The sequence below is a fragment of the Delphinapterus leucas genome, unplaced genomic scaffold, assembly GCF_059928025.1.
Source record: "Delphinapterus leucas isolate spDelLeu-1000000601 "Yukka" unplaced genomic scaffold, BTC_Dleu_Yukka2 spDelLeu_asBTCV2_sq25, whole genome shotgun sequence".
NCBI lineage: Eukaryota > Metazoa > Chordata > Mammalia > Artiodactyla > Monodontidae > Delphinapterus > Delphinapterus leucas.
Window position 1 is genome coordinate 6,442,084 of NW_028322234.1, and position 24,597 is coordinate 6,466,680.

A 24,597-nucleotide genomic window follows, 5' to 3' on the forward strand; every position below is an offset into this window, starting at 1 on the left:
TGTGCTGAATGCTTTGGGAACAAGGAGGTGGTACACCTAGAGGGTAGGCATCACCAGGGGACTCCACTTCAGATCCTCTGCTGTGCCTCTTGGCAAAACCTGCCAGGTGAGTGCCCAGTGCCAGGCCCAGCCCAACCTCCAAGCTGGAGGGCTCTTTGGGGAGGGACTGGATGGGGAAGGGGCAGACCCTCCCATAGGCAGCTCAGACTCATGTTCCTCCCAGCACTGCCCTGATCCCACAAGGCAGAGGTGTGGACAGGCCTTTGGCCACTCCACCCACTGGGCACTCTGTGCCCATTTCCTGTTCACAGATCATGGGCAGGTATAATGTCAATTTCAGGGGATCAAGGTGGACCCCATATCTCACACTTTCTGGAACCCACCTTAATTTCCCACATCCTCCTTTGCTATCTCTGGGTTCTGGGTCACCCTCATTCCCACAGCTTTCCCATGATGTGACTCTAAGACCTCCTTTCCCCAGACCCTGGGTGAGGAGCCCAGGGCCCAAGGACAGCCCTACCCCTGACGGCAGTCTCTTCTCATTGGTGTCTGCAGTCTACCATCGTATGTACTCATTTCCTGCATGGCAGATGCCCAGTCCTCACTCTGGCTTACAGGTGCCCCCAACTGGGACATATCAGTGCTTTGCTGCTGTGTCCCCAGCTCCCAGGGATGGTGGATGTCCACTCAGCAGCAGGAAAGCTGCCGAAGTGCAGGGGTAAGGGCCAAAGTCCTTGGCAGGGTGGGCACGGGAACTCACCATTGGGACAGAAGAAAGCGCTGTAGGTGTATGACCGGGGGGCTCCTTCAGGCTGAAACAGAGAAATGGGGAGAACTGAGAAATGGGGGGTGGCAGCCAGTGCAAGGGCGAAGCCGCCCTCCCACGGCAGCAGCTCTGAGTGTGGATCCCGCGGGGTGATACCACGACCACAGGTGCACAGAGATGGACCAGGTCACCTGCCTCCCATGCCCAGATAGGGAAACTGAGGCTCACTTCCCCTTCTCTGGGCTCTAGTCCAACAAACTCACCAACCGCTCCTAGACTTATCATGCTTCTCACACCCCCATCCTACCCTCCCAGCCACCCCTTTGGCCCAGCTCCAAGCCCAGCTGCTCTCTGTGGGCAGAGAGCACTATGACTCGAAGGCTGCCAGGATCTGAGGCCCCATCCAATGTCCAAGAGCACTGAGAAGGGGGCACCCAGGTCTGCCAAGGACGGGGTCTCTGTCCCACTGTCCGATGCATCCCTTGTCTCCTGTCCATCATGCTCCTGCTTCCACCCCTTCCACAACATCCCCCAAATAATAGAAGGCAGCTGGTTTGTTCTCTTATTTATTTTTAAAATTTATCTATTTTTGGCCACACCACGCGGCACGAGGAACTTCCCCTGACCAGGGATTGAACCTGTGCCCCCTGCAGTGGAAGCGTGGAGTCTTAACCACTGTACTGCCGGGGAAGTCCTGGCTTGTTCTCTTAAAAGGGAGCACTGGGAATTTAACCTGATACACCTTGTGCGCATTCGTCTGACCAGAACGGCCCCTGTGGGGCTCTCGCTCTTCCAGATCTCTTTTAGCGCCATCAGCAAATCAGTGAGCTGGGGCCACCTGAGGTCAGGCCTCAGACGGTTAATGCTTGGCCACTGCAGCCAGGCAGCCTCCTGGGGTCCCAGCTCCTCCTACTGTGAGGGTCATTTTATCTGCCAACTTGTGTAAGCCAGGGCATGCCTAAACATCTGACCAAATGTTACTTCTGGGCATACCTGTGAGGACTTGTCTTAAAGGAGTCAGCATTTGAATTGGTGGACAGTGATGTAGATGGCCCTCCCCAACGTGGTGGCCCCCAAACACTCCATTGAGGGCCCAAATACAACAACAGGCAGAGGAAGGATGAATTCTCTCTCTGCCAGACTGCTTGAGTTAGGGCATCCATCTTCTCTGCCCTCGATGCTTCTGACCTTCAAACTCACAGATGGCAGACTTCTCAGCCTCCATGGGGACTTCTCAGCCTCCATGATCGTGTAAGCCAATTGCTTATAATAAATCTCTTCCTAGAGAAATGTATACGTCCTATTGGCTCTGTTTATCCGCAGCACCCTAATACACCCACTCCTTGCTGGGTGACCGAGGGCCACTCACTTAACCTCTCTGGACCTCTATTTGTCATCTCTAAGATGGGGGTGATGAAGGCGCCGACCTCACCGCGATGTGAGGGTTAGGTGTATTTCAGACAGAGCCTGGCGTCTTCTCAGTGCTACTCAAGGGGCAGCTCTTGTTAGCGTTTCTCATCCCCCTCTTCCTCCCACCCCCACCCCCAGTCCTCTGTTGAAGCTGCAAAGATGGGCGTCATCCATCCTGGGTCTGTACTGATGAGTCCGGGAGGCACCTGTCTGGATCATGTCCACTTCCTGCTATCATCCCGGGGCCACGCCCAGGGGCCTCCACCGGGGTCCTGCCTCACCCACGCAAGCCACAACCTGACACCCACACTGCACACCTCGCTAGCAAACCTTTAGCAAAATCACCCGTGGTTGGCACCGAGAGGCCAAGCGCACCCTTGTGGATGATGCTGAGCTGTCCGGCAGCCGGATTGTCATCTCACACCCAGAAGGCCTGACATGGAGCCCACAGGCCATCTGCTCAGCCACAGGCTCCAGGGTGAGCCCTCGAGATTTTGCTTGGACTTCAGCAACCCCCTCACTGATCTATCAGCTCAGCCCCTTGTTGGAAAAGGGGTTGAGTCACTGGACAGGGCCTGGCCATTGTAAGCCCATGATAGCTATACAATCATAAAAATGATTCATGACTCAGGTGTCTATCAATGGATGAATGGATAAACAAAATGTGGTCCATGCATACAACGGAACATTATACAACCGTGAAAAGGGATGAAGCACTGACACGTGCTACAATGTAAATGGACCTCAAAAACATCATGCTAAGTGAAAGAAGCCAGACAGGAAAGGCCACATAGTGTACGGTTCCATTTATATGAAATGTCCAGAACAAGCAAACCCAGAGACACAATCTGAGTCCTTCTGCTGGTGCTGAGCATGGCCTCTGGCTCCGGCTGACCATCCAGGGCCTCCTGGACACACCCCCACCCCCAGCATAGCCTCTGAAGCAGCCAATGGGGCCGCTCGTGGCCACGCCACCCTGTCTTCTTTTCTGGCTCAACTCAGAGGGGACCCTGGTGCCAGCCTCTCTCCTCCACATGCTGCCCTGGCTTTTAGCTGATCCTGGGTTCCAATCTCCTTCGCCTCTGTGCTCAAGGCAGCTCCTGACCAGGTTCCAACACATGGTCACTGCATGATGTCATTATTACCTCTGGCAAGACTTTTCTACAACCTTGTAGCACAAATCAGTGCTTCGTTCTTGTCTGTTCTATGGATTTATCTATCCATATAAATAGGATCATACACTATGTGGCCTTGTGTGTCTGGCTTCTTTCACTCAGCATGACATTTTCAAGGTTCATCTACACTGTTGCATGAATCGGCGCTTCGTTCCTTTTTATGACTGAGTAATATTCCGTGGTGTCAGGTAACTGGATCCCCTCGCACCACATTTATCCATCCATCAGCTGATGGACATATCCTAAAACGGAAAGAGTGTCCCTGGTTTATGTCCAGGTTCCCCCAGTTGACCATTATAAATGCCTGGATGACCACAGACCACTTTTCTTGAGCACTCAGGCCAGGCATCAAGAGATGTCTTCCACACACTCTCATTTAACCGTCCAGCAGTTTCATGTTTGAATCCAGGGCTCTCACTCCAGAGCCCACCCCAAGCCAAGAAGGCAGACTTCCTCTCACTCCTGTGATGCCCGCCAGGCTCCCCTCATGGGTCTGAATTATGTCGGCCTCCTCTTTGATCCTGTGAACTCCACTGAGACACGGTGGGGTGATGGAAGGCTCTCAGCCTTCCAGCAGAAATGCAAAAGGTCACAATCCCCTGGGCCAGCTGGGGATCCAGGAGGGATGGCGTTCGCCGCCCCTCCTCCTGATACACACCCACGACAGCTCGGCCATCACCTGCTTCCCCACCACGTGTCTCTCAGGAATGGCCTTTCTGTTGTATTCAGACTCCTGCCCGGCAGGTGGCACGTGGTGTCTTGGGAGGGTCCATCGTATAACTGATGGAGCGAGCGACCCATGCGCTCAGAGCTCTGTGGTGGGATGAGATGGGAGAAGCCATGCACCTAGTGCCTCCTATTTCATAAATCCATTTTTCTAATTCATGCTTCATTTTTTTGCATTGACATTTCAAGTCTTCTGATGCCTAGCTCATACCTCCTGTCCTCCAGTGCTGTCTGTACAGAGCTGGACCAGTGGATGCTGCAGACATAGGACACTGCTGAACAGCATGAAAGGGAGGAAAGGCTTGAGGATAAGAGAATCCTTCTCTGTGCATCTAGAAATTCCTCCTGCAGAGGAAGAAGAGCTCCAGGCCTCCAGATCAGGCTGGCCGCACTGGGGGGCTCGCTGCCTCCTTGGACTGAGGTAGGGCAGGCTGTGGTCCAGGGAGCGTGCTCAGGCTGTGCAAAGGGTCACCAGGGGTCTCTGCATTTCCTGTTGAGGCCATCCTATCCTGCTGGCTCACAGAGATCACGTGCCTCATCTGATGACACACTCGGAGGACTCCATCACGTCGTGTCAACAAAGCTGCAGCAGTAACCCATCCACCTCCAGGAGTTCCGTCCAGCGCGTGTGTGACTCCAGGCGCTGATGGGAACCATTTGTGCTCAGCTCCGCCAGGACTGCAGCTGGGAGGGAGGGCAGCTGTTTGCAGCTGGGCTACTGGGGAGGGGCAGAGACTTGGGGCCACTGTGAGGAGATTCAGTGGGGTTGCTGTGTGCTCTCCATGCAGCACTAAACAGGAGTCTCTCCACAGCTCTGGACTCGGATACATCTGAGCAGCCCAAAAAAGATGGGGCATTGCTGCTGCTACAAGCCCAGCACTGTGAAGTGCCGTGTGCATTCTCCAACCTTCCCCATGCTATGGGGTAAGCGTGAGCATCCCAGTCTTACAGAGCAGAGTCGGAATAACAAGACACTCGCTGAGCCCCATGCGTAAGTGGCAGATCCCAGATTCACAGCTCGGGGATGGGTCGGGGGGGGCGGAGATGGGGGTGGAGGGGGGGGCGGGAGGGCGGTGGTCTGGGCGCCCCTGCTGGAGGCTCCGTGTCCTTCCCACACAGGCATTCCAAGGAGAACCCTCTGAATGATGGGTCACAGTCCCTACAATTGCCTATTGACAAACGGACAGCCAGGAGACAGAGGCACACCACCCTCCAGGGTGATCAAGCCGGGGGTCAGGAGGACACTTCCCTGCAGCCCGTGTGAGTCCCAAATCACTTCACCAAAGCCTGTTTTGCTCCTTGGAGAGGAGATGGATGCCGCAGTCCTCCAGCAAGGCAGCCCCGTCACCTGCCCCAAGCCCCAAAGCAGGACTCATGGGGGCTGCCCTGGCCCTGGCTTGGGGAGGGACCACACTCTCCGGCCCCAACCTCACTGTTGAGGTAATCAGGCCCTGGCCAAGTGCCTCGAGTGAGGACATAGGCTTACCTCAACCATCACACCGCGCCGGATGTGATCCCTCCCAATGGGGACCCTCCTGTCAGCGTAATTCTCCTCCGGGGTTCTGACCGACTTCCCATCCCGGCAGCAGCTCGTTTCTCTGTAAGCCAGGGCTTTGGCTGCGGAGATTTGAGTACTCGGTGCTGGCTCTCAGAACAGGTCCCTATCCGGCGCTGTTCTATACCCCACCCTTGTCCCAGGCTTCCCAGGTGTGCATGCACACATACGTGTGTGTATGTGCCTATGCGCGTGTGTGCACGGTGTAGGCTGGATGTGTGTGCATGCATATGTATGCATGTGTGCAAGTGTGCGTGCATGCGTGTGCTACCTCGGTTTGGCATCTTAAGAGACTGGCTTCCCCCAGATGAGGCCCCCTACCATCCTGATCATTCCCTCTGGCCTGCATCCCCAGCAGCTGTCTTGCCCCTTGATCTCATCTTCTGCCCCGCTGACCCTGCACCCGTGCCTAGACTCTGCACCTGAACCCCTTGGCGGCCTGGAGAGTGGAGTTGCCCAAAGAAGCACATGACCCTCACCTGTGATGTTGCTGAGACCCAGGTCGCCAAAGGACAGAACCACCCAGGAGGGTTCCATCTCCCCGGGGACCACACACGTCTTCTTGGTCAGATGGCGTTTGCCAGGATGTCCGACAAATTGGATGCCCTTGGGAACTGAGATCTTCACGTAGACCTGGAGAGTGTGGCAAGAACCATGGTGCCCGGAATCTGTGTGCCCTCCCAGCACACCCCACTGCCCACTGCACTCCGTCCACCCTGGCAGCCTTTCCCCCAAAGCCACGCTCTCTTTGGGAGGCTCTCTTTCCATTTCTGATCAGAACAAACTACTTACCATTGTCCTGCTGGGAGCCCCCTCCTTCCCTCAGCCCCCTGAACGCTCACTGGTCCAGCTCTCCCTTGGGACCAAGGTCAGTTCAAGGGCTGTCTCTCTGGCCAAGCATGGGATACGAGGGGCCACTCCACATGCAGGGAACTTCATCTGACCCTCTTTCCAACCACTGAGGTCCACCGAGTCATAATAGAGTTTGGTGTGCACACGTGTATGTGTCATGTGTGTGCTGTGCATGCATGCGTCTCTGTGTGCACACCTATGTGTGTAGGCGTAGCGTTACACGATGTGTGAGTGCACGCAAGTGAAGGCAAGTGTCTCTGCACACATGTGCAAGCATGGCTCTCTACACATGTGTGCTTGTGCACACCATGTCTCCGCGTGCATGTTGTGTACGTGTGTGTGTTTATAACCCTCAAGCTACAACAGGCTCTTTGCTCCCCATGCATTTGTCCAACCAGCACATATGCAGCACCTGGTGGGTTCAGGAGCCCTACTAGGAGCTCAAGAAACAGATCTGAACAGACAAGAGCAATCCCTGGGCCTCAGAGGCTTGACGTGCCTAAGTCACACACACACGCAGGTGTGTACAAGGAAGCTTTACAGTGGCAAGTGTGACAGTGTCTGAATCCTGCCCAAGGGCAGGCCCAGTAGAACCTGAATGAGAACGGTTGGTGCAGGGTGCTTTGGGGACTCCCCCATTCCCCTCGAGACAGCATTCTTCTAGAAAGTTCTTCCAGGGAGGAAAGAAGAAATTCAAGCATCAAGCATCGGTGAGATACATTTTCCAGGTGCTGGATGGAACCCGCTGTCCAGGCTGAGGGGTCTGGATGTGCCTGTTTTCCTAGAACCTCAGGAAGAGCACGTGGAGGTGGGGGGGCGGGGGGGGCGGGGAGGGCGGTTCCTGAAATTGACATGTGGTGATCCCTGGACACACCTGCTGCCCGGCAGGGCTTCCTTCTTCCCGCTGACAAGCCAACCACCAGTGCTTGCTAGGAGCTGAAATGGGCACCTGGGGGGCCTGCCTGCAGTTCAGGAGGGAGCCTCCCTTGGGGGCCACCCTGTGATTAGGGACCACCCTACATTTATTCTGGCTTTCTGAAACTAGGGTCCTATTCCTCCTAGCCATAAGCTACATAAAAAGCATGAATGATAAAGGTTCTGGGTTTGGGGGCACCTTTATCCCAGCCGACTGCCCTGAGCCCCTCACATGTCTTCCTTGGCCCCCTCCAGGCCACCGCGGGGCCACTGCCGTGGTTCTCACTCAGTGGCTCTCACTCAGATTACTGCACAAGAGTCCCCCTTCTCTCCTACTTTTCCAACCAGACCCTAAAGCCCAGCCAGATTGTGTCACGGTCAGTTTCTGGGACAGGCCAAGCTGCCTCCTGCCTGTCACTTGCATATACTATTCCCTCTTCCAGGAATGCCCTTCCAGGGCTGGTGCCCAGCTTAAGCATCGCCCAAAGACTTCGGCGTTCAGAGAAGCCACCCCTCCTCAGGGCCTCCCTGGCTTCCTGTAGACACTTAATTCTTTTTTTTTTTTTTCTGGCCGCACTGTGTGGCACGGCTTGCGGGATCTTAGCTCCCCAACCAGGAATGAAACCTCTGCCCCCTGCAGTGGAAGCGCAGAATCCTAACCACTGGACGGCTGGGCAATTCCCGACACCTAATTCTAACACAGGTCTGCCACTCACTCCCTGGGGGACCTTGAACATACGATGATGCTTCTCTGAGCTCCCCAAGCGGGAATGATTCCATCACAGCCCCCCCTTCCTCAGCCCACGTGGGCACTTGATAATGATACAGTTAAAATCATCCACCCAGCACTGGGCACAGAGATGCGTGCCCAAGAACACCGAGTTAGTGGCATCAGAGCTCCAGGTGAGCTCAGGCAGACCCCACGTCCTGAGCATTGGGGTCTTCAGATTCCCACACAGAGCCTGGCACGCATCAGGTATCGGGCGATAGCTTTTGAGTGAATGAATTCGAATCACTCACATCTTACACACAGGAATTCCTTTCTGGTGGTCTCTGGGTGTTTCATTTCTATTCCAGACCTGCACTGACCCCTTTTTTTTTCACTTGGAATTTTCTTTTCGTTAAAGACCCAAGACAGAAGTTCCTGTGTGACAGTGCATTACGTGTGGCTCAAATAAGCATCGGGGAGTCAGATGCAAATACCAGCCTCAAACCCGGACTGTGCCAGGCAGAAGGCAATGGGAGGGGTCCTTTACCGGCCTCAGGGCCAGCAACACGTTCTTGGGTACATGTAATCAGTCAGCAGAGGTACAGAATTTGCAAAGGAAAAAGGGAGTAAACGATTTCATGGAAGCTCAAGGTCAGCCTCTGAGCTGAGACTCAGAGACTCGGAACACTGCTGTCTCCACTCTGGACCAGGCTCAGAAATGATCACAGACATAGCCGAGGGTGCAGGGGGTGAGGGTAGATCTCTCACACCCAGATAAGGAAACTGAGGCAAAGTGGGCTGGTGAATGGAAACAGCAAGCTGAAGTCCAAAGGGTCGTCTGGCGGATGCTGGGACACGTATGCGCTGGGACTACAGCTGTTGCCGCGGGGGATCTGCCACCTCCACTCAGGACCTCCACCCCCAGCAGCCTCGCTGCCCTTCAGGTGGCAAATTCCAATCACTCCCTGGCCAGAAGGCCTTGTTTTTCAAGAAAAGCCAGAAATCTGGGCAGGGGGTGGATAAAATCTCTTGGTTTCCAGTGTCTTTGGCCTGGGGCTGCCCCTCCCATCTCTGCCCTCGGTGGGGAATGTGCCGGCAGCCTTGAGGGGGGCGGGTGCACACACATGGGCAGGGCCAGGACAAGGTTAGCAGGCTCCTCCCGGCTGGCTGAGGTGAGGCTGAGACCTGTAGCCTGACCTCCAGGCCAAGCTGCGGAAAGCTGGCTTGCTCCCTAGCTAGACCCCTGGCCCTGCACCCCACCCACTCCTCCATTTGCAGCCTCGGCTCCCAGCTCCCACTCCTGAGGGCTGCCCCTAACTCTGGGAGCCCACCTCCTCTCTCTTCCTGCCACCCCCCAGCTGACATCCAGGCTGAGATGGCGCAAAATGATTACAAAGGCAGGGGAGGAGGGTGCCCCTGCCTTCCTGCAGCCGCACTGATGCTCAGGCCCCCAAACACCCCTTCCCTATCCTGCCCCCACCTGACCCTGGTCCTGCCATCCCTCCTCCTCGTCTGAAATCCCCAAGCCCACCTCCTTGGGGTAGCTGTTATCGGTTGAATTGTGTCCCCCAGGAAGATATGTTGAAATCCTAACCCCCGGTACCTATAAATGTGACCTCATTTGGAACTACGGTCTCTGCAGACGTCATCAAGTTCCAGTGAGGTCATTAGGGTAGACCCTAATCCAATAAAACAGGGACTCTTCTCAGAGGAAATTTGGACACAGAGATAACAAGAGAAGTCACCCTGGGGCCCCTTGATGAGATAAGGCGACAGCTCTATGACCCCAACTAGGTCGGGTCTACCAGCCCCTTGCCAGCCTGAAGAAGCTACAGAAGACAGACTCTGTCGCCCTTTATCCTCCCAATAAAGATTTCTTGGGGTTCACGTCTCTCAGGGGGGATTTGAGGTAGGAGGTAGAGGGGCCCCTGGGCTGGACAGCTGGTGTTTGCCAAGTGGAGTAAAATTGGAGCTTTGTTCTTCCCTAGACACTCCAAGGCCAAAGTTAAAGGCAGGAGCTGAGCTCTACTGGAGTAAAGAGATAAGATGACCACTCCTAAGGTCAAGGAGACCTCCCTGACTACACATGCGCAGAAAGCCTCCTCAGGGGTCAAAAAGGAGGGGGCGCCACTCCACAATAGGTGATGCCAAACCTCCCACAGGCCTCTGTGCTGGAATCCATCTTGGCAAAAAGATACGCAAGCATGTTGGAGTGGGTCCTAGGGCAGGTCAGATGTGGGAAGAGAAGGTGCTGACAACTGGCCAAAGGTAAACAAAGGCCGGGAAGAACTGCCCTGGAGAGATGATTTAACCGCCCCTTTACTGCACTCCTTCTCATTAGGGAGGATGCCCACACCTGTCCTCTCTGGGTGTGTACTTCTGCCTTGCTTCTGTCTTAAATAAACAACTGTCTCTCTGTGTGCTCGCCCACTTGTAGCGCTGTGTCTCTCATCATAAACTTCACCTGTTTATGCAGGTTTTGCCACTTTGAGAAATTCATTTTTCAAACAGAGCAACAGCCAGGGAAACTCTGCTTCTAGCCTCTGGCTCCTGGTGGTCTAGTGGCTAGGATTCCTGGTTTTTATCCAGGCTACCCAGGTCCAATTCCTGGGCAGAGAACTAAGACCCAGCTTCAAGACCACTTGCTGCTGTCTCTCCGAGATCACCTGACTCCATGCCGTTCCATATGATACTCGCCCTCCCACACCCCTGCAGGGTCAGGAGTCAACGACAGTGGCTCCGTCACATCCGTCACCCTCTAACCCCACCATGCACACACTCCCACCCCCAACCTGCCCGGGTGTAGACAGCTGGTGAAGTAGAAGCTGACTCATCCAGCCTCTGCCTCACTAATAACACAGATGCTGTCCCCCACGGCCCTCCAGGATGACCCCATGCCGCCCTGCCTGCCCCACATCCCAGGTGCTGTGCCCCTCCAATCCCTCCCCCCAGGATGACCCCACCTCCCTCTGCTTCCTGCCATTAAGGATGTCACCCCTCTCCCCCATAATGGGAAAGGCTGTGTATGGAGGGCGGGTTCGGTACCTCGATGCAGGTGTCCATGTAGTTGTAGATGCTGAGCGGGATTTTGGCCTGCTCCCCACGGACCACGTTGGGGGGCAGGGTGAAGTCGACAAAGAAGGTCTTGAAGGTCTTCAGCAGAGTGGGCTCGGCAATGCCCAGGCCCCTCTCGGCAGACAGACCCACTGCCTCACCCACCCAGCTGGTGATGGAGTCGGGGACCTGCACGCTGAGTGTGTCCTCGCCTGATGGATCACTGCGGAAAGATGGACAACCGTGTGCTCTTCTCCACGGCCGTGCCGCAGCGGCCAGGTGGGAACAGAGGAGTCCAGCCGTATGGCCTTGGGCTCCAGGGTGGTGCCCCCCGCAACTGCCCCGACAGCTTGGAAATAAGCATTAAAGGCACCCCACAGCGTGTGACAGGAGAAAGTCATCCCTCGGCCCTGACTCGCCATAATCAGAAACATGAATGTCTCTCAGGACAGCTGTGATCACAGGACCATTCAAAACATGGGTCCAGAGAGGCAAACTCTGGCAGTGTGTGCTCTGCCCAGTTTAGGGGAGAAAGACACTGAATCAAGGGGACTGGTCACTTAGAGCACGCTTGTGTGTCTCCCAGAAAGACATGTCCAAGTCCTAACCCCTGGTAACCTGTGAATGGGACATTATTTGGAAATAGGGTCTTTGCAGATGCCACTAGTTAAGATGAAGCCACACTGGAGTACAGTGGGTCCTAATCCAATGACAGGTGTCCTTAGAAGAGGAGGGAAATTCAGACAGAGAGAAGAAGGCCAGGCGAAGATGGAGGCAGAGACTGGAGTGATGCAGCCACAAGCCAAGGAATGTCTGCCTGTGGGGGACACCCACACTTCCTGGCCTGGCATCCTTGTCCCATACACTCCTGTGGAGCCCAGCTCCCTGTTAAGGACATATGTGTGATTTTTCAGGCCTGCCCACAGGCCTGCAGGTCTCACGGGGTGGGAGTAGGGTAGGGAGGTGAGGGGTGCGTGTGCACTGGGGTCTCTGAGGGGAGCTGCAGCCAAGGACTCAGGGCCTCTGGCTGGCCATGCTCTTTTCATGTTTGCATTCCCAGCCCAGAATTTCCATTCCCAGTTCTCTTTAGCATAAGGGACCACGGGCAGAGGTTTTCTTCAGACACCTCTGCCAAGGCCTCTTTATGGTCAGAAGGAAACACTGAAGACATCCCTCCCCAGTTGGAGTACTTTCCCACTCCTAACTCTCTCCCCTGTCCACCCCCAACCCCACCTCATGGTCAATAAAGCTGCTGGAGCCTTTTGTTCAGGGCTCCTTCCAAGTGAGATGACCCCTATGTCTTGGCGGATCCACCTGACAGTGGGCCATTCTGTGGGGAACAGAACAGGGGGAGACATATACAGAACACTCTACCCAACAACAACAATGGAACACACATTCTTCTGAAGTGCACTTGGGGTATTTTCCAGGACAGACCCATAGGTTAAGCTACAAACTAAGCCTCAGTGGGCTTAAAAAGAGAGATAGCATACAAAGTCCCTTCTCTGACCACAATAAGATGAATGAAGTTAGAAATCAACAAGAGAAGGAAAGCTGGAAAATTTACAAATTTGTGGAAATTAACACATTCTTAAACAGCAAAGGATCAAAGAAGAGATCACAAAGGAAATTAAAAAGTACTTAGAACTCCCTCTTGCTAGAGCATTGGAATCACAACTAACTGCTGAACAATCATGGACAGGAAGACACTGGAACTCACTAAAAAAGATACCCCACATCCAAAGACAAAGGAGAGGCTGCAATGAGATGGTAGGAGGGCGGCAATCACAGTAAAATCAAATCCCATAACTGCTGGGTGGGTGACCCACAAACTGGAGAACACTTATACCACAGAAGCCCACCCACTGGAGTGAAGGTTCTGAGCCCCATGTCAGGCTTCCCAACCTGGGGTCCAGCAACAGGAACTCCCAGAGAATCAGAGTTTGAAGGCTAGCAGGATTTGATTGCAGAACTTCAACAGGACTGGGCGAAACAGCGACTCCACTCTTGAAGGGCACATACAAAGTGTGTGCATTAGGACCCAGGGGGAACTGAACCAGACCTATCTGCTAGTGTTGATGGGTCTCCTGCAGAGGTGGGGGTGGGTGGCTGTGGCTCACTGCAGGGACAAGGACACTGGCAGCAGAAGTTATGGGAAGTACTCATTGGTGTGAGCCCCCACCCCCAGACCTCCATTAGCCCCACCAAAGAGCCTGTAGGCTCCAGTGCTGGGTCGCTTCAGGCCAAACAACCAACAGCTAGGGAACACAGCCCCACCCATCAGCAGACAAGTGGATTAAAGTTTTACTGAGCTCTGCCCACCAGAGCAACACCCAGCTCTACCCATCACCAGTCCCTCCCATCAGGAAGCTTGCACGAGCCTCTTAGATAGCCTCAACCACCAGAGGGCAGACAGCAGACACAAGAAGGACTACAATCCTGCAGCCTGCCGAAGGAAAACCACAATCACAGAAAGATAGATGAAATGAAAATGCAGAGGATTATGTCCCAGATGAAGGAACAAGATAAAACTCCAGAAAAACAACTAAATTCCAGAAAAAGAATTCAGAATAATGATAGTGAAGATGATCCAGGACCTTTGAAAAAGAATGGAGGCAAGGATCGAGAAGATGCAAGAAATATTTAACACAGAACTAGAAGAATTAAAGAACAAACAAAGATGAACAATACAATAAATGAAATGAAAAATACACCAGAAGGAATTGACAGCAGAATAACTGAGGGAGAAGAATGGATAAGTGACCTGGAAGACAGAATGGTGGAAATCACTGCTGCAGAACAGAATAAAGAAAAAAGAATGAAAAGAAATGAAGACAGCCTAAGAGACCTCTGGGACAACATTCACATTACAGGGGTCCCAGCAGGAGAAGAGACAGACAAAGGACCCGAGAAAATATTTGAAGAGATTATAGTCCAAAACTTCCCTAACACGGGAAAGGAAATAGGCACCCAGGTCCAGGAAGTGCAGAGAGTCCCAGGCAGGATAAACCCAAGGAGAAACACGCCGAGACACATGGTAATCAGACTGAGAAAAATTAAGGACGAAGGAAAATTATTAAAAGCAACAAGGGAAAAATGACAAATAACATACAAGGGAACTCCATAAGGTTAACAGCTGATTTCTCAGCAGAAACTCTTCAAGCCAGAAGGGAGTGGCACGATATATTTAAAGTGATGAAAGGGAAGAAACTACAACCAAGACTACTCTACCCGGCAAAGATCTCATTCAGGTTTGACAGAGAAATCAAAAGCTTTACAGACAAACAAAAGATAAGAGCACTCAGCACCACCAAACCAGCTCTACAACAAATGCTAAAGGAACTTCTCTAAGTGGGAAACACAAGAGAAGAAAAGGACCTAGAAAAACAAACCCATAACAATTAAGAAAATGGAAATAGGAACATACATGTCAATAATTACCTTAAACGTGAATGGATTAAATGCTCCAACCAAAAGACACAGGTTCACTGAATGAATACAAAAACAAGACCCATACACATGCTGTCTACAAGAGACCCACTTCAGACCTAGGGACACATACAGACTGAAAGTGAGGGGATGGAAAAAGATATTTCACACAAATGGAAATCAAAAGAAAGCTGGAGCAGCAATACTCATATCAGATAAAACAGACTTTAAAATAAAGAATGTTGGGGCTTCCCTGGTGGCGCAGTGGTTGAGAGTCCGCCTGCTGATGCAGGGGACACGGGTTTGTGCCCCAGTCTGGGAAGATCACACATGCTGCGGAGTGGCTGGGCCTGTGAGCCATGGCTGCTGAGCCTGCACGTCCAGAGCCTGTGCTCCTCAACGGGAGAGGCCACAACAGTGAGAGGCCCACGTACCGCAAAAAAAAAAAAAAAAAAAAAGAATGTTACAAGAGACAAGGAAGGGCACTACATAATGATCAAGGGATCAATCCAAGAAGAAGATATAACAATTATAAATATATAGGATCACCTCAATACCTAAGGCAAATGCTAAGAGCTATAAAAGAGGAAACTGACAGTAACACAATAATAGTGGGGGACTTTAACACCTCACTTTCACCAATGGACAGATCATCCAGATAGAAAATTAATAAGGAAACACAAGCTTTAAATGACACAGTAGACCAGATAGATTTCATTGATATTTATAGGACATTCCACCCAAAAACAGAAGATTACATTTTCTTCTCAAGTGCACACGGAACATTCTCCAGGATAGATCACATCTTGGGTCACAAATCAAGCCTTGGTAAAGTTAAGAAAATTGAAATCATATCAAGCATCATTTCTGACCACAACACTATGACATTAGAAATAAATTACAGTGAAAAAAATGTAAAAAGCCACAAACACATGGAGGCTAAACAATACGTTACTAAATAACCAAGAGATCACTGAAGAAATCAAAGAGGAAATCAAAAAATACCTAGAGACAAATGACAATGAAAACACGATGATCCAAAACCTATGGGATGCAGCAAAAGCAGTTCTAAGTGGGAAGTTTATAGCAATACAATCCTACCTCAAGAAAAAAGAAAAATCTCAAATAAACAGTCTAAACTTACACCTAAAGGAACTAGAGGAAGAACAACAAACAAAACCCAAAGTCAGTAGAAGGAAAGAAATCATAAAGATCAGAGCAGAAATAAATGAAATAGAAACAAAGAAAACAATAGCAAAGATCAATAAAACTAAAAGCTGGTTCTTTGAGAAGATAAACAAAATTGATAAACCTTTAGCCAGACTCGTCAAGAAAAAGAAAGAGAGAGGACTCAAATCAATAATATTAGAAATGAAAAAGGAGAAGTTACAATGGACACCACAGAAATACAAAGCATCCTAAGAGACTACTACAAGCAACTATGCCAATAAAATGGACAACCTGGAAGAAATGGACAAATTCTTAGAAAGGTATAACCTTCCAAGATTGAACCAGGAAGAAATAGAAAATATGACCAGACCAATCACACATAATGAAATTGAAATTGTGATTAAAAATCTTCCAACAAACAAAAGTCCAGGACCAGATGGCTTCACAGGTGAATTCTATCAAACATTTAGAGAAGAACTAACACCCATCCTTTTCAAACTCTTCCAAAAAATTGTAGAGAAAGGAACACTCCCAAACTCATTCTATGAGGCCACCATCACCCTGATACCAAAACCAGACAAAGAGACTACAAAAAAAGAAAATTACAGACCAATATCACTGATGAATATAGATGCAAAAATCCTCAACAAAATACTAGCAAACAGAATCCAACAACACATTAAAAGGATCATACACTATGATCAAGTGGGATTTATCCCAAGGATGCAAGGATTCCTCAATATACGCAAATCAATCAATGTGATACACCGTATTAACAGACTGAAGAATAAAAACCATATGATCATCTCAATAGATGCAGAAAAAGCTTTTGACAAAATTCAACACCCATTTATGATAAAAACTCTCCAGGAAGTGGGCATAGAGGGAACCTACCTCAACATAATAAAGGCCATATATGACAAAACCACAGCAAACATCATTCTCAATAGTGAAAAACTGAAAGCATTTCCTGTAAGATCAGGAACAAGACAAGGATGTCCACTCTCGCCACTATTATTCAACATAGTTTTGGAAGTCCTAGCCATGGCCATCAGAGAAGAAAAAGAAATAAAAGGAATCCAAATTGGAAAAGAAGAAGTAAAACTGTCACTGTTTGCAGATGACATGATACTATACATAGATAATCCTAAAGATGCCACCAGAAAACTACTAGAGCTAATCAACGAATTTGGTAAAGTTGCAGGATACAAAATTAATGCACAGAAATCTCTTGCATTCCTATACACTAACAATGAAAAATCAGAAAGAGAAATTAAGGAAACAATCTCATTCACCATTGCAACAAAAAGAATAAAATATGTAGGAATAAACCTACGTAAGGAGGTAAAAGACCTGTACTCAGAAAACTATCAGACACTGATGAAAGAAATCAAAGATGACACAAACAGATGGAGAGATAGACCATGTTCTTGGATTGGAGGAATCAATTTTGTGAAAATGACTATACTACCCAAAGCAATCTACAGATTCAATGCAATCCCTATCAAATTACCAATGGCATTTTTTACAGAACTAGAACAAAAAATCTTAAAATTTGTATGGAGAAGCAAAAGACCCCGAAGAGCCAAAGCAATCTTGAGGAAAAAAAACCGAGCTGGATGAATCAGACTCCCTGACTTCAGACTATACAACAAAGCTACAATCATCAAGACAATATGGTACTAGCACAAAAAGAGAAATACAGATCAATGGAACAGGATAGAAAGCCCAGAGATAAACCCATGCACCTATGGTCAACTAATCTATGACAAAGGAGGCAAGGATATACAATGGAGAAAAGACAGTCTCTTCAATAAGAAGAAAACTGGGAAAACTGGACAGCTACATGTAAAAGAATGAAATTAGAACACTCCCTAACACCACACACAAAAATAAACTCAAAATGGATTAGAGACCTAAATGTAAGACCGGACACTATAAAACTCTTAGAGGAAAACATAGGAAGAACACTCTTTGACATAAATCATAGCAAGATCTTTTTTGACCCACCTCCTAGAGTAATGGAAATAAAAACAAAAATAAACAAACAGGACCTAATGAAACTTAAAAGCTTTTGCACAGCGAAGGAAGCTATAAACAAGACAAAAGACAACCCTCAGAATGGGAGAAAATATTTGCAAATGAATCAACGGACAAAGGATTAATCTCCAAAATATATAAACAGCTCATGCAGCTTAATATTAAAAAAACAAACAACCCAATCAAAAAAAGGGGAGAAGACCTAAATAGACATTTCTCCAAAGAAGACATACAGATGGCCAAGAGGCACATGGAAAGCTGCTCAACATCATTAATTATTAGAGAAATGCAAATCAAACTACAACGAGGTATCACCTCATGCCAGTCAGAATGGCCATCATCAGAAAATCTACAAACAACAAATGCTGGAGAGGGTGTGGAGAAAAGGGAACACTCTTGCACTGCTGGTGGGAATGTGAATTGGTTCAGCCACTATGGAGAATAGTATGGAGGTTCCTTAAAAAACTACAAATAGAATTACCATATGACCCAGCAATCCCACTACTGGGCATATACCCTGAGAAAACCAAAATTCAAAAAGAGTCATGTACCAAAATGTTCATTGCAGCTCTATTTACAATAGCCCGGAGATGGAAACAACCTAAGCGCCCATCATTGGATGAATGGATAAAGAAGATGTGGCACATATATACAATGGAATATTACTCAGCCTTAAAAAGAAATGAAATTGAGCTATTTGTAATGAGATGGATAGACCTAGAGTCTGTCATACAGAGTGAAGTAAGTCAGAAAGAAAAAGACAAATACCATATGCTAACACATATATATGGAATTTAAGGAAAAAAAAATGTCATGAAGAACCTAGGGGTAAGACAGGAATAAAGACACAGACCTACTGGAGAACGGACTTGAGGATATGGGGAGGGGGAAGGGTGAGCTTTGACAGGGCGAGAGAGAGTCATGGGCATATACACACTAACAAACGTAGTAAGGTAGATAGCTAGGGGGAAGCAGCCACAAGGCACAGGGATATTAGCTCGGTGCTTTGTGACAGCCTGGAGGGGTGGGATAGGGAGAGTGGGAGGGAGGGAGACGCAAGAGGGAAGAGATATGGGAACATATGTATATGTATAACTGATTCACTTTGTTATAAAGCAGAAACTAACACACCATTGCAAAGCAATTATACCCCAATAAAGATGTTTAAAAAAACAAACAAACAAACAAACAAAAAAGACATATGCACTCCAATGTTCACTGCAGCACTATTTACAATAGCCAGGTCATGGAAGCAACCTAAATGCCCATCGACAGACAAATGGATAAAGAAGATGTGGTACATATATACAATGGAATATTACTCATCCATAAAAAGGAAAGAGATTGGGTTATTTGTAGAGACGTGGATGGATCTAGAGACTGTCATACAGAGTGAAGTAAGTCGTAGAGAGAAAAACAAATACTGCATATTAATGCATATATGTGGAATCTAGAAAAATGGCACAGATGAACCGGTTTGCAAGGCAGAAATCGAGACACAGATGTAGAGAACAAACGTATGGACACCAAGTGGGGAAAACGGGGTGGGTGGTGGTGGTGGTGGGATGAATTGGGATATTGGGATTGACATATATACACTAATGATATATATAATAGATAACTAGTAAGAACCTGCTGTATAAAATAAATAAATAAAATAAAATTCAAAAAGAAAAAGAAATGTTTTTGCAAAGATAAATGATATGTCAAAAATTAACTGTTATACTTTGCTACTCAAATTATCTCTGGATTTGAAAGAAATTTTTAAAAATCTCTGCAAAAAAAAGAAAAAAAGGACTTAGCGATGAATAAAAACAAAAGCACAACACACCAAAACTCACAGGATGCATCAAAAACAGTATTAAGGGGGAAATTCATAGCTGTAAATGCTTACATTAAAAAATAAGATCTCAAATAAACAGTCTAACTTTGTAACTTAAAGAACTTGAAAAAGAAAAACAAAAGAGATCAAATAATAAAGAAGCAGAAATAATAAAGATTATAGCAGAAATAAACGAAATAAAGAATACAAAAATAATAGAGAGGGACTTCCCTCGTGGTCCAGTGATTAGGACTCTGCGCTCCCAATGCAGGGGGCCCAGGTTCGATCCCTTGTCAGGGAACTAGATCCCGCATGCTGCAACTAAAAGGATCCCACATGCTGCAATGAAGATCTCGCATACCACAACTAAGACACAGCATAGCCAAATAAATAAATAAAATTTTTAATAAAGGAAAAATAATAGAGAAAATCAATGAAACCAAAAGTTGGTTCTTTGAAAAGATTAATAAAATTAACAAACTTTTAGCTAGATGATCTAAGAAAAAAGAGAAAAGACTTAAATTACTAAAATCCAAAATGAAAGTGGAGACATTACTACTGATTCCACAGAAATAAAAAAAGATTTTAAGAGACTACTATGAACTACTGTACACCAACAACTTGGATAATCTAGATGAATGGACAAATTCTTAGAAACACAAAACCTACCAAGACTGAATCACAAGGAAATAACAAATCTGAATAGATCTCTAACAAGTAAGGAGATTGAATCAGCAATCAAAATCTTCCCAAAAAGGGAAGCTCTGGATGTGATGGCTTCGCTGGTAAATTCTATCCAACATTTAAAGAAGAACCCTTGTGCACTGTTGGTGGGAATGTAAAATGGTGCAACCACTGTGGAAAACAATAGGGTGAATTCTCAAAATATTAAACAGAATTACCATATGATCCAGCAACTCCACTTCTGGGTATATACCCAAAAGAATTGAAAGCGGGGTCTCGAAGTGATATTTGCACATCCATATTCATAGAAGGATTATTCATAATAACCAAAAGGTGGAAGCAACCTAAGTGTCCACCAAAGGATGAATGCATACACGAAATGTGGTCCACCCATACGACGGAATCCTATGAATAGGCTTAAAAAGAAAGCAAATTTTGATACATGCCACAACAAGGATGAACCATGAGGACACCATGCTAAGTGAAATGAGCCAGTCACAAAAGGACAAATACTATATGATTCCACTTACATGAGGTCCTTAGAGCAGTAAGGTTCATAGAGACAAAAAGTAGAAGAGTGGACGCTAGGGGGCTGAGGGGAGGGAGGATTGGGGAGTTAGTATTTCATGGGGACATAGTTTCAGTTTTGCAAGAGGAAAAGAGTTTTGGAGACGGAGGGTGGTGATGGCAGCACAACAATACGAATGCACTTATTACCACTGAACCGTACACCTAAAAATGGTTAAGGTGGTAAATTTTATGTTACGTGTATTTTACCAATTTTAAAAATTAGAAAAGAAAAAAAAAAAAAGAGCTGACGAGTCCTTGCCTGGGCCCAGCAAGAACCTCCTCCTTGGTCTCAGATCTGTACTCTCTGACTCATCCTTGCTCCAGCCAACAGAGGGAGAGAGACAGTCTCAAATCCCAAATGCCTCCCAGCAACCTCTGTGGCTCTCCACACCCCCACCACAGACCACACGGCCGTCACACTCCCTGCCTCGTCCTCTTGGCCCCACCTGCCTCATCCCGACCATGTGAAAATCACCAGCCTCTCCCAAGCCCCAACTCTTGCCCATGCTGGTCCTGCCTCCTGGATCCCCTTCCCCCCTTCTTGTTTATCTATCCTGTGGGACCCAGCTTGGGCTCCACCTGCCCTGGGAGTCTTTCTAGCTTCCCCAAAGTGTCCCTCTACTTCCTCCCAAGCCCTGGGCCAAGCCCTCCATGAGAACACTGGCCCTACTGAAGCATGAAGCCTTTGGGGGCATAAAACATACATTCTACACGTGAGGGGACCCTATCTGCCTTGTTCAAGGTGCCATCCCTGGCACCAAAAACACTACCCAGCACCCAAAACCTCACCCAGCACACAGAGAACAGATACAATTTTACTCTCCATACACCTCTGATGATGGACCGACAGCCCATCTTAAATCTGGACTCCCAGAACAAAATGCAGTCATCAGCTTCTGTTCTGACCAGCGGGGAAGACCGCCCATAATGAGGACAAGCACATCCATGAAAGCAGCCTGAGGAACCCCCAGCTGAGTGCTTGGCTGTGTGCTGAGCATGTGCCACGGCATCTCATGCCAAGAAGGGGACCCCAGCTCAGCAGTCGGTCCACCCGCTGGCCAATCCACTAGCCCCAGGGTCTGAACTTTCATGCCTAACTGGTTTCCCAGGGCAAGTCACCACTACCTTCTGACACTAAGCATTGAAAGAAAAAAGCCAACTGCATCTGGCAAGAATTCAGCACAGCACTGCTGCTTCAAGGCGAACTAAAAGAGAAAACAATGTAGAAAGGAAATGTGCTGAGAGAAGCAGCCTGTTTTGCGGGCAGGAGCCTGAGTCCCCTGAGGAGCGAGGAGGGGGTGGGTGGGTGGAATTGAGTTCATGTTCCAGGGAACTGTAATCATTTTAATGAGCTCGTTATATAAACAGAGCGGATAGAGTTACCCCAAAAGGGAGTTGTTAAGAAGCATGAAGCCCTCAAATTTCATATTTCATAGGCAGATGTCTGAGGCTGCAGAGGGATTTGGGGCTGACTTCATAGCTTTGAGTTTTATGTGTTAGAAAAGGATGCCCAATGTCTTACTCAGATGTTGGTGTCAGATCTCCAGGCACACCGACTGGGAACCATCTTTCATGAGTGCCTCTGAGTCAGCCCACAAAGGCAGCAAAGGAAAGAAATCATACTTACCTGATGTTGAGACAGTGCCAAATCCATGTTTCAGGGAAGTAGGTCCTTTTCTTCTTCTCTGCTCTACGAAAATTTTTTTTTAAAAAAAGAAATGATTAAAGTTTCACGGACATAACTTAATTCTGTTACCTGGCAGGTTAACATTCTACTTGATTAGCCTATAACATGTTAATTCTCTTACCCAGCAGCTTCATATTCTACACGTTTTAATTCTCTGACCTGGAAAGGTTAGTATTCTACTCTAATAGGACATAATGTGTTAATTCTTTCACCTGGCAGGGTTAACATTCTACTTGATTAGGACTAGTACAAGCGAGGCATCAAAGGCTTGACAGAGGCTTCTTAAAATGACAGTGGTGCCTCGCATCCTGAATTTAGAAGGTAAGAAGGGCCACAGGGACCACGCCATGTCCTCTCCTTTGTTAATTTCCCTCCCTGGGTTTGCCATGTTTTTCTGCATCATTACATAGAGCTCTCCTATCCCCTCTCCCCCTTCCTCTGTGCTTTCATTTTTTTTTTTTTTTAGTTTTTTTTAATTGAAGTATAGTTGACTTACGACATTGTGTTAGTTTAGTTTCTGAAGTACAGCAAAGTGATTCAGTTATACGTATATACATTCTTTCATGTGCTTTCATTCTTGGTTTATCCTCAGAAGCCTCACAGCCCACCTTCCTCAGGGGCTGTCCTATTCTTTTTTTTTTTTTCTTTTTTACAGTCTTTATTGAATTTGTTACAATATTGCTTCTGTTTTATGTTTTGGTTTTTGGGCCCTGAGGCAGGTAGGATCTTAGCTCCCCAACCAGGGATCGAACCTGCACCCCCTGCACTTGAAGGCAAAGTCTTAACCACTGGACTGCCGAGGAAGTCCAGGGACTGTCCTATTCTTTAAAAAGTAATATTAATAAGCCCTACTTGACATCTGGCAAAACTTCTCAAGATTAGAAATGCTCATATCTCTTTCAACCTGAGGTTACCTCTCCCAGGGATGAACCCTGAAATTAACCACAGACACATGTGCAAAGACAGACTCTGGTGTGGCTCACTGCAGCACTGTGAGAAATAACAAACATCGTTTGGTTAATCAAATGACAGTACACTCACACCGTGGGATATTATGTGTCAGTGAAAAAGGGTGAGGTAAGTATATATGTACTGGTATGAAATGGCCTCTAAGGTTTATCGCTGGCTGTAAAAAGGCAGGCACATAACAGTATTATAGTATTCTCCCACTGCATTTTGTTTTTTTTTTAAATCCTTGTGTATACACAGAAAATTTCTAGACGGATATCTAAGGAATTATTGACCATTATTGCCTCTTAGAAGGGAGCGGAGGATCTGGAGGTGGGAGGGAGACTTCCATTTCATTATATACCCTTTCATACTCTTTGAAAAATAATTTAACCACATGCATATGGTTAAGAAAAATGTCCTTCAAAATAAGGATGCATTATCCAATTACAAAAAGGCACAAACACTTGCTTTTTAAGGCATTTCTTATGCCTTTCTGCATTGGGATTTACAATTCCCTTTGAGGATTTGGGTTTCGAGGCTGCTTGCATATCCACTTCAGGCCAAGCTCTCAGGAGGCATGCACATGGGAGGCTCCAGGCTTCCAGAGTAGTGTCTGGCTGAAGGATGCTCAGGGGCCAATATTCCACCTCCTCACTCAACCACATCTCAGAAATGCCTTCATGTGCGTCCAAAGTACCATAGGGGGAGCCTGGTCCGCCTATGCCCTGATGTGGAGTTTGGAAACGAGGACCCCTGTGGGCCTGTTAAATGTGTGACTTGGGCAGGAAGAACCTAGGGGATCCAGGTATCCAGAAACCACTGCAGAGGAGACTGGGGGGACTGGGAAGGTTCCCAATCTGGGCAGAGAGGGCTTGAAAGAAGAAGAGGGTTTTCATGGACAGGCCTGCCAGGGTGGGAGATCCTCTGGGCCACATCTGGCTCAGAACAAGGGCTAAGGAGTCTGGGTGCCACCCTCAAGGTCTCCAAAGAGACCCAGATGCTGGGGCACTGCTGACCACACTGACCCCATCCCTGGCCCACTTGGTTCTGTGCTTCTCATTTAATGAGTTGGCAGGAAAGGG

At 48.2% G+C, this 24,597-nt stretch overlaps 1 protein-coding gene across 1 annotated transcript in view; it reads right to left on the bottom strand.

Moving 5' to 3' along the window:
• The window catches only part of CPAMD8 (C3 and PZP like alpha-2-macroglobulin domain containing 8), a 99,328-nt gene that overhangs the window by 35,155 nt on the left and 39,576 nt on the right, over positions 1–24,597 (bottom strand). The window contains exons 19-23 of the mRNA XM_022558515.2: positions 22,505–22,567; positions 11,154–11,385; positions 6,112–6,265; positions 5,564–5,694; positions 761–812 (exon numbers count right to left, since the gene is read on the bottom strand). Of these exons, the coding sequence (XP_022414223.1) occupies positions 761–812; positions 5,564–5,694; positions 6,112–6,265; positions 11,154–11,385; positions 22,505–22,567 (632 nt within the window). The remainder of the gene's footprint in view (positions 1–760; positions 813–5,563; positions 5,695–6,111; positions 6,266–11,153; positions 11,386–22,504; positions 22,568–24,597) is intronic.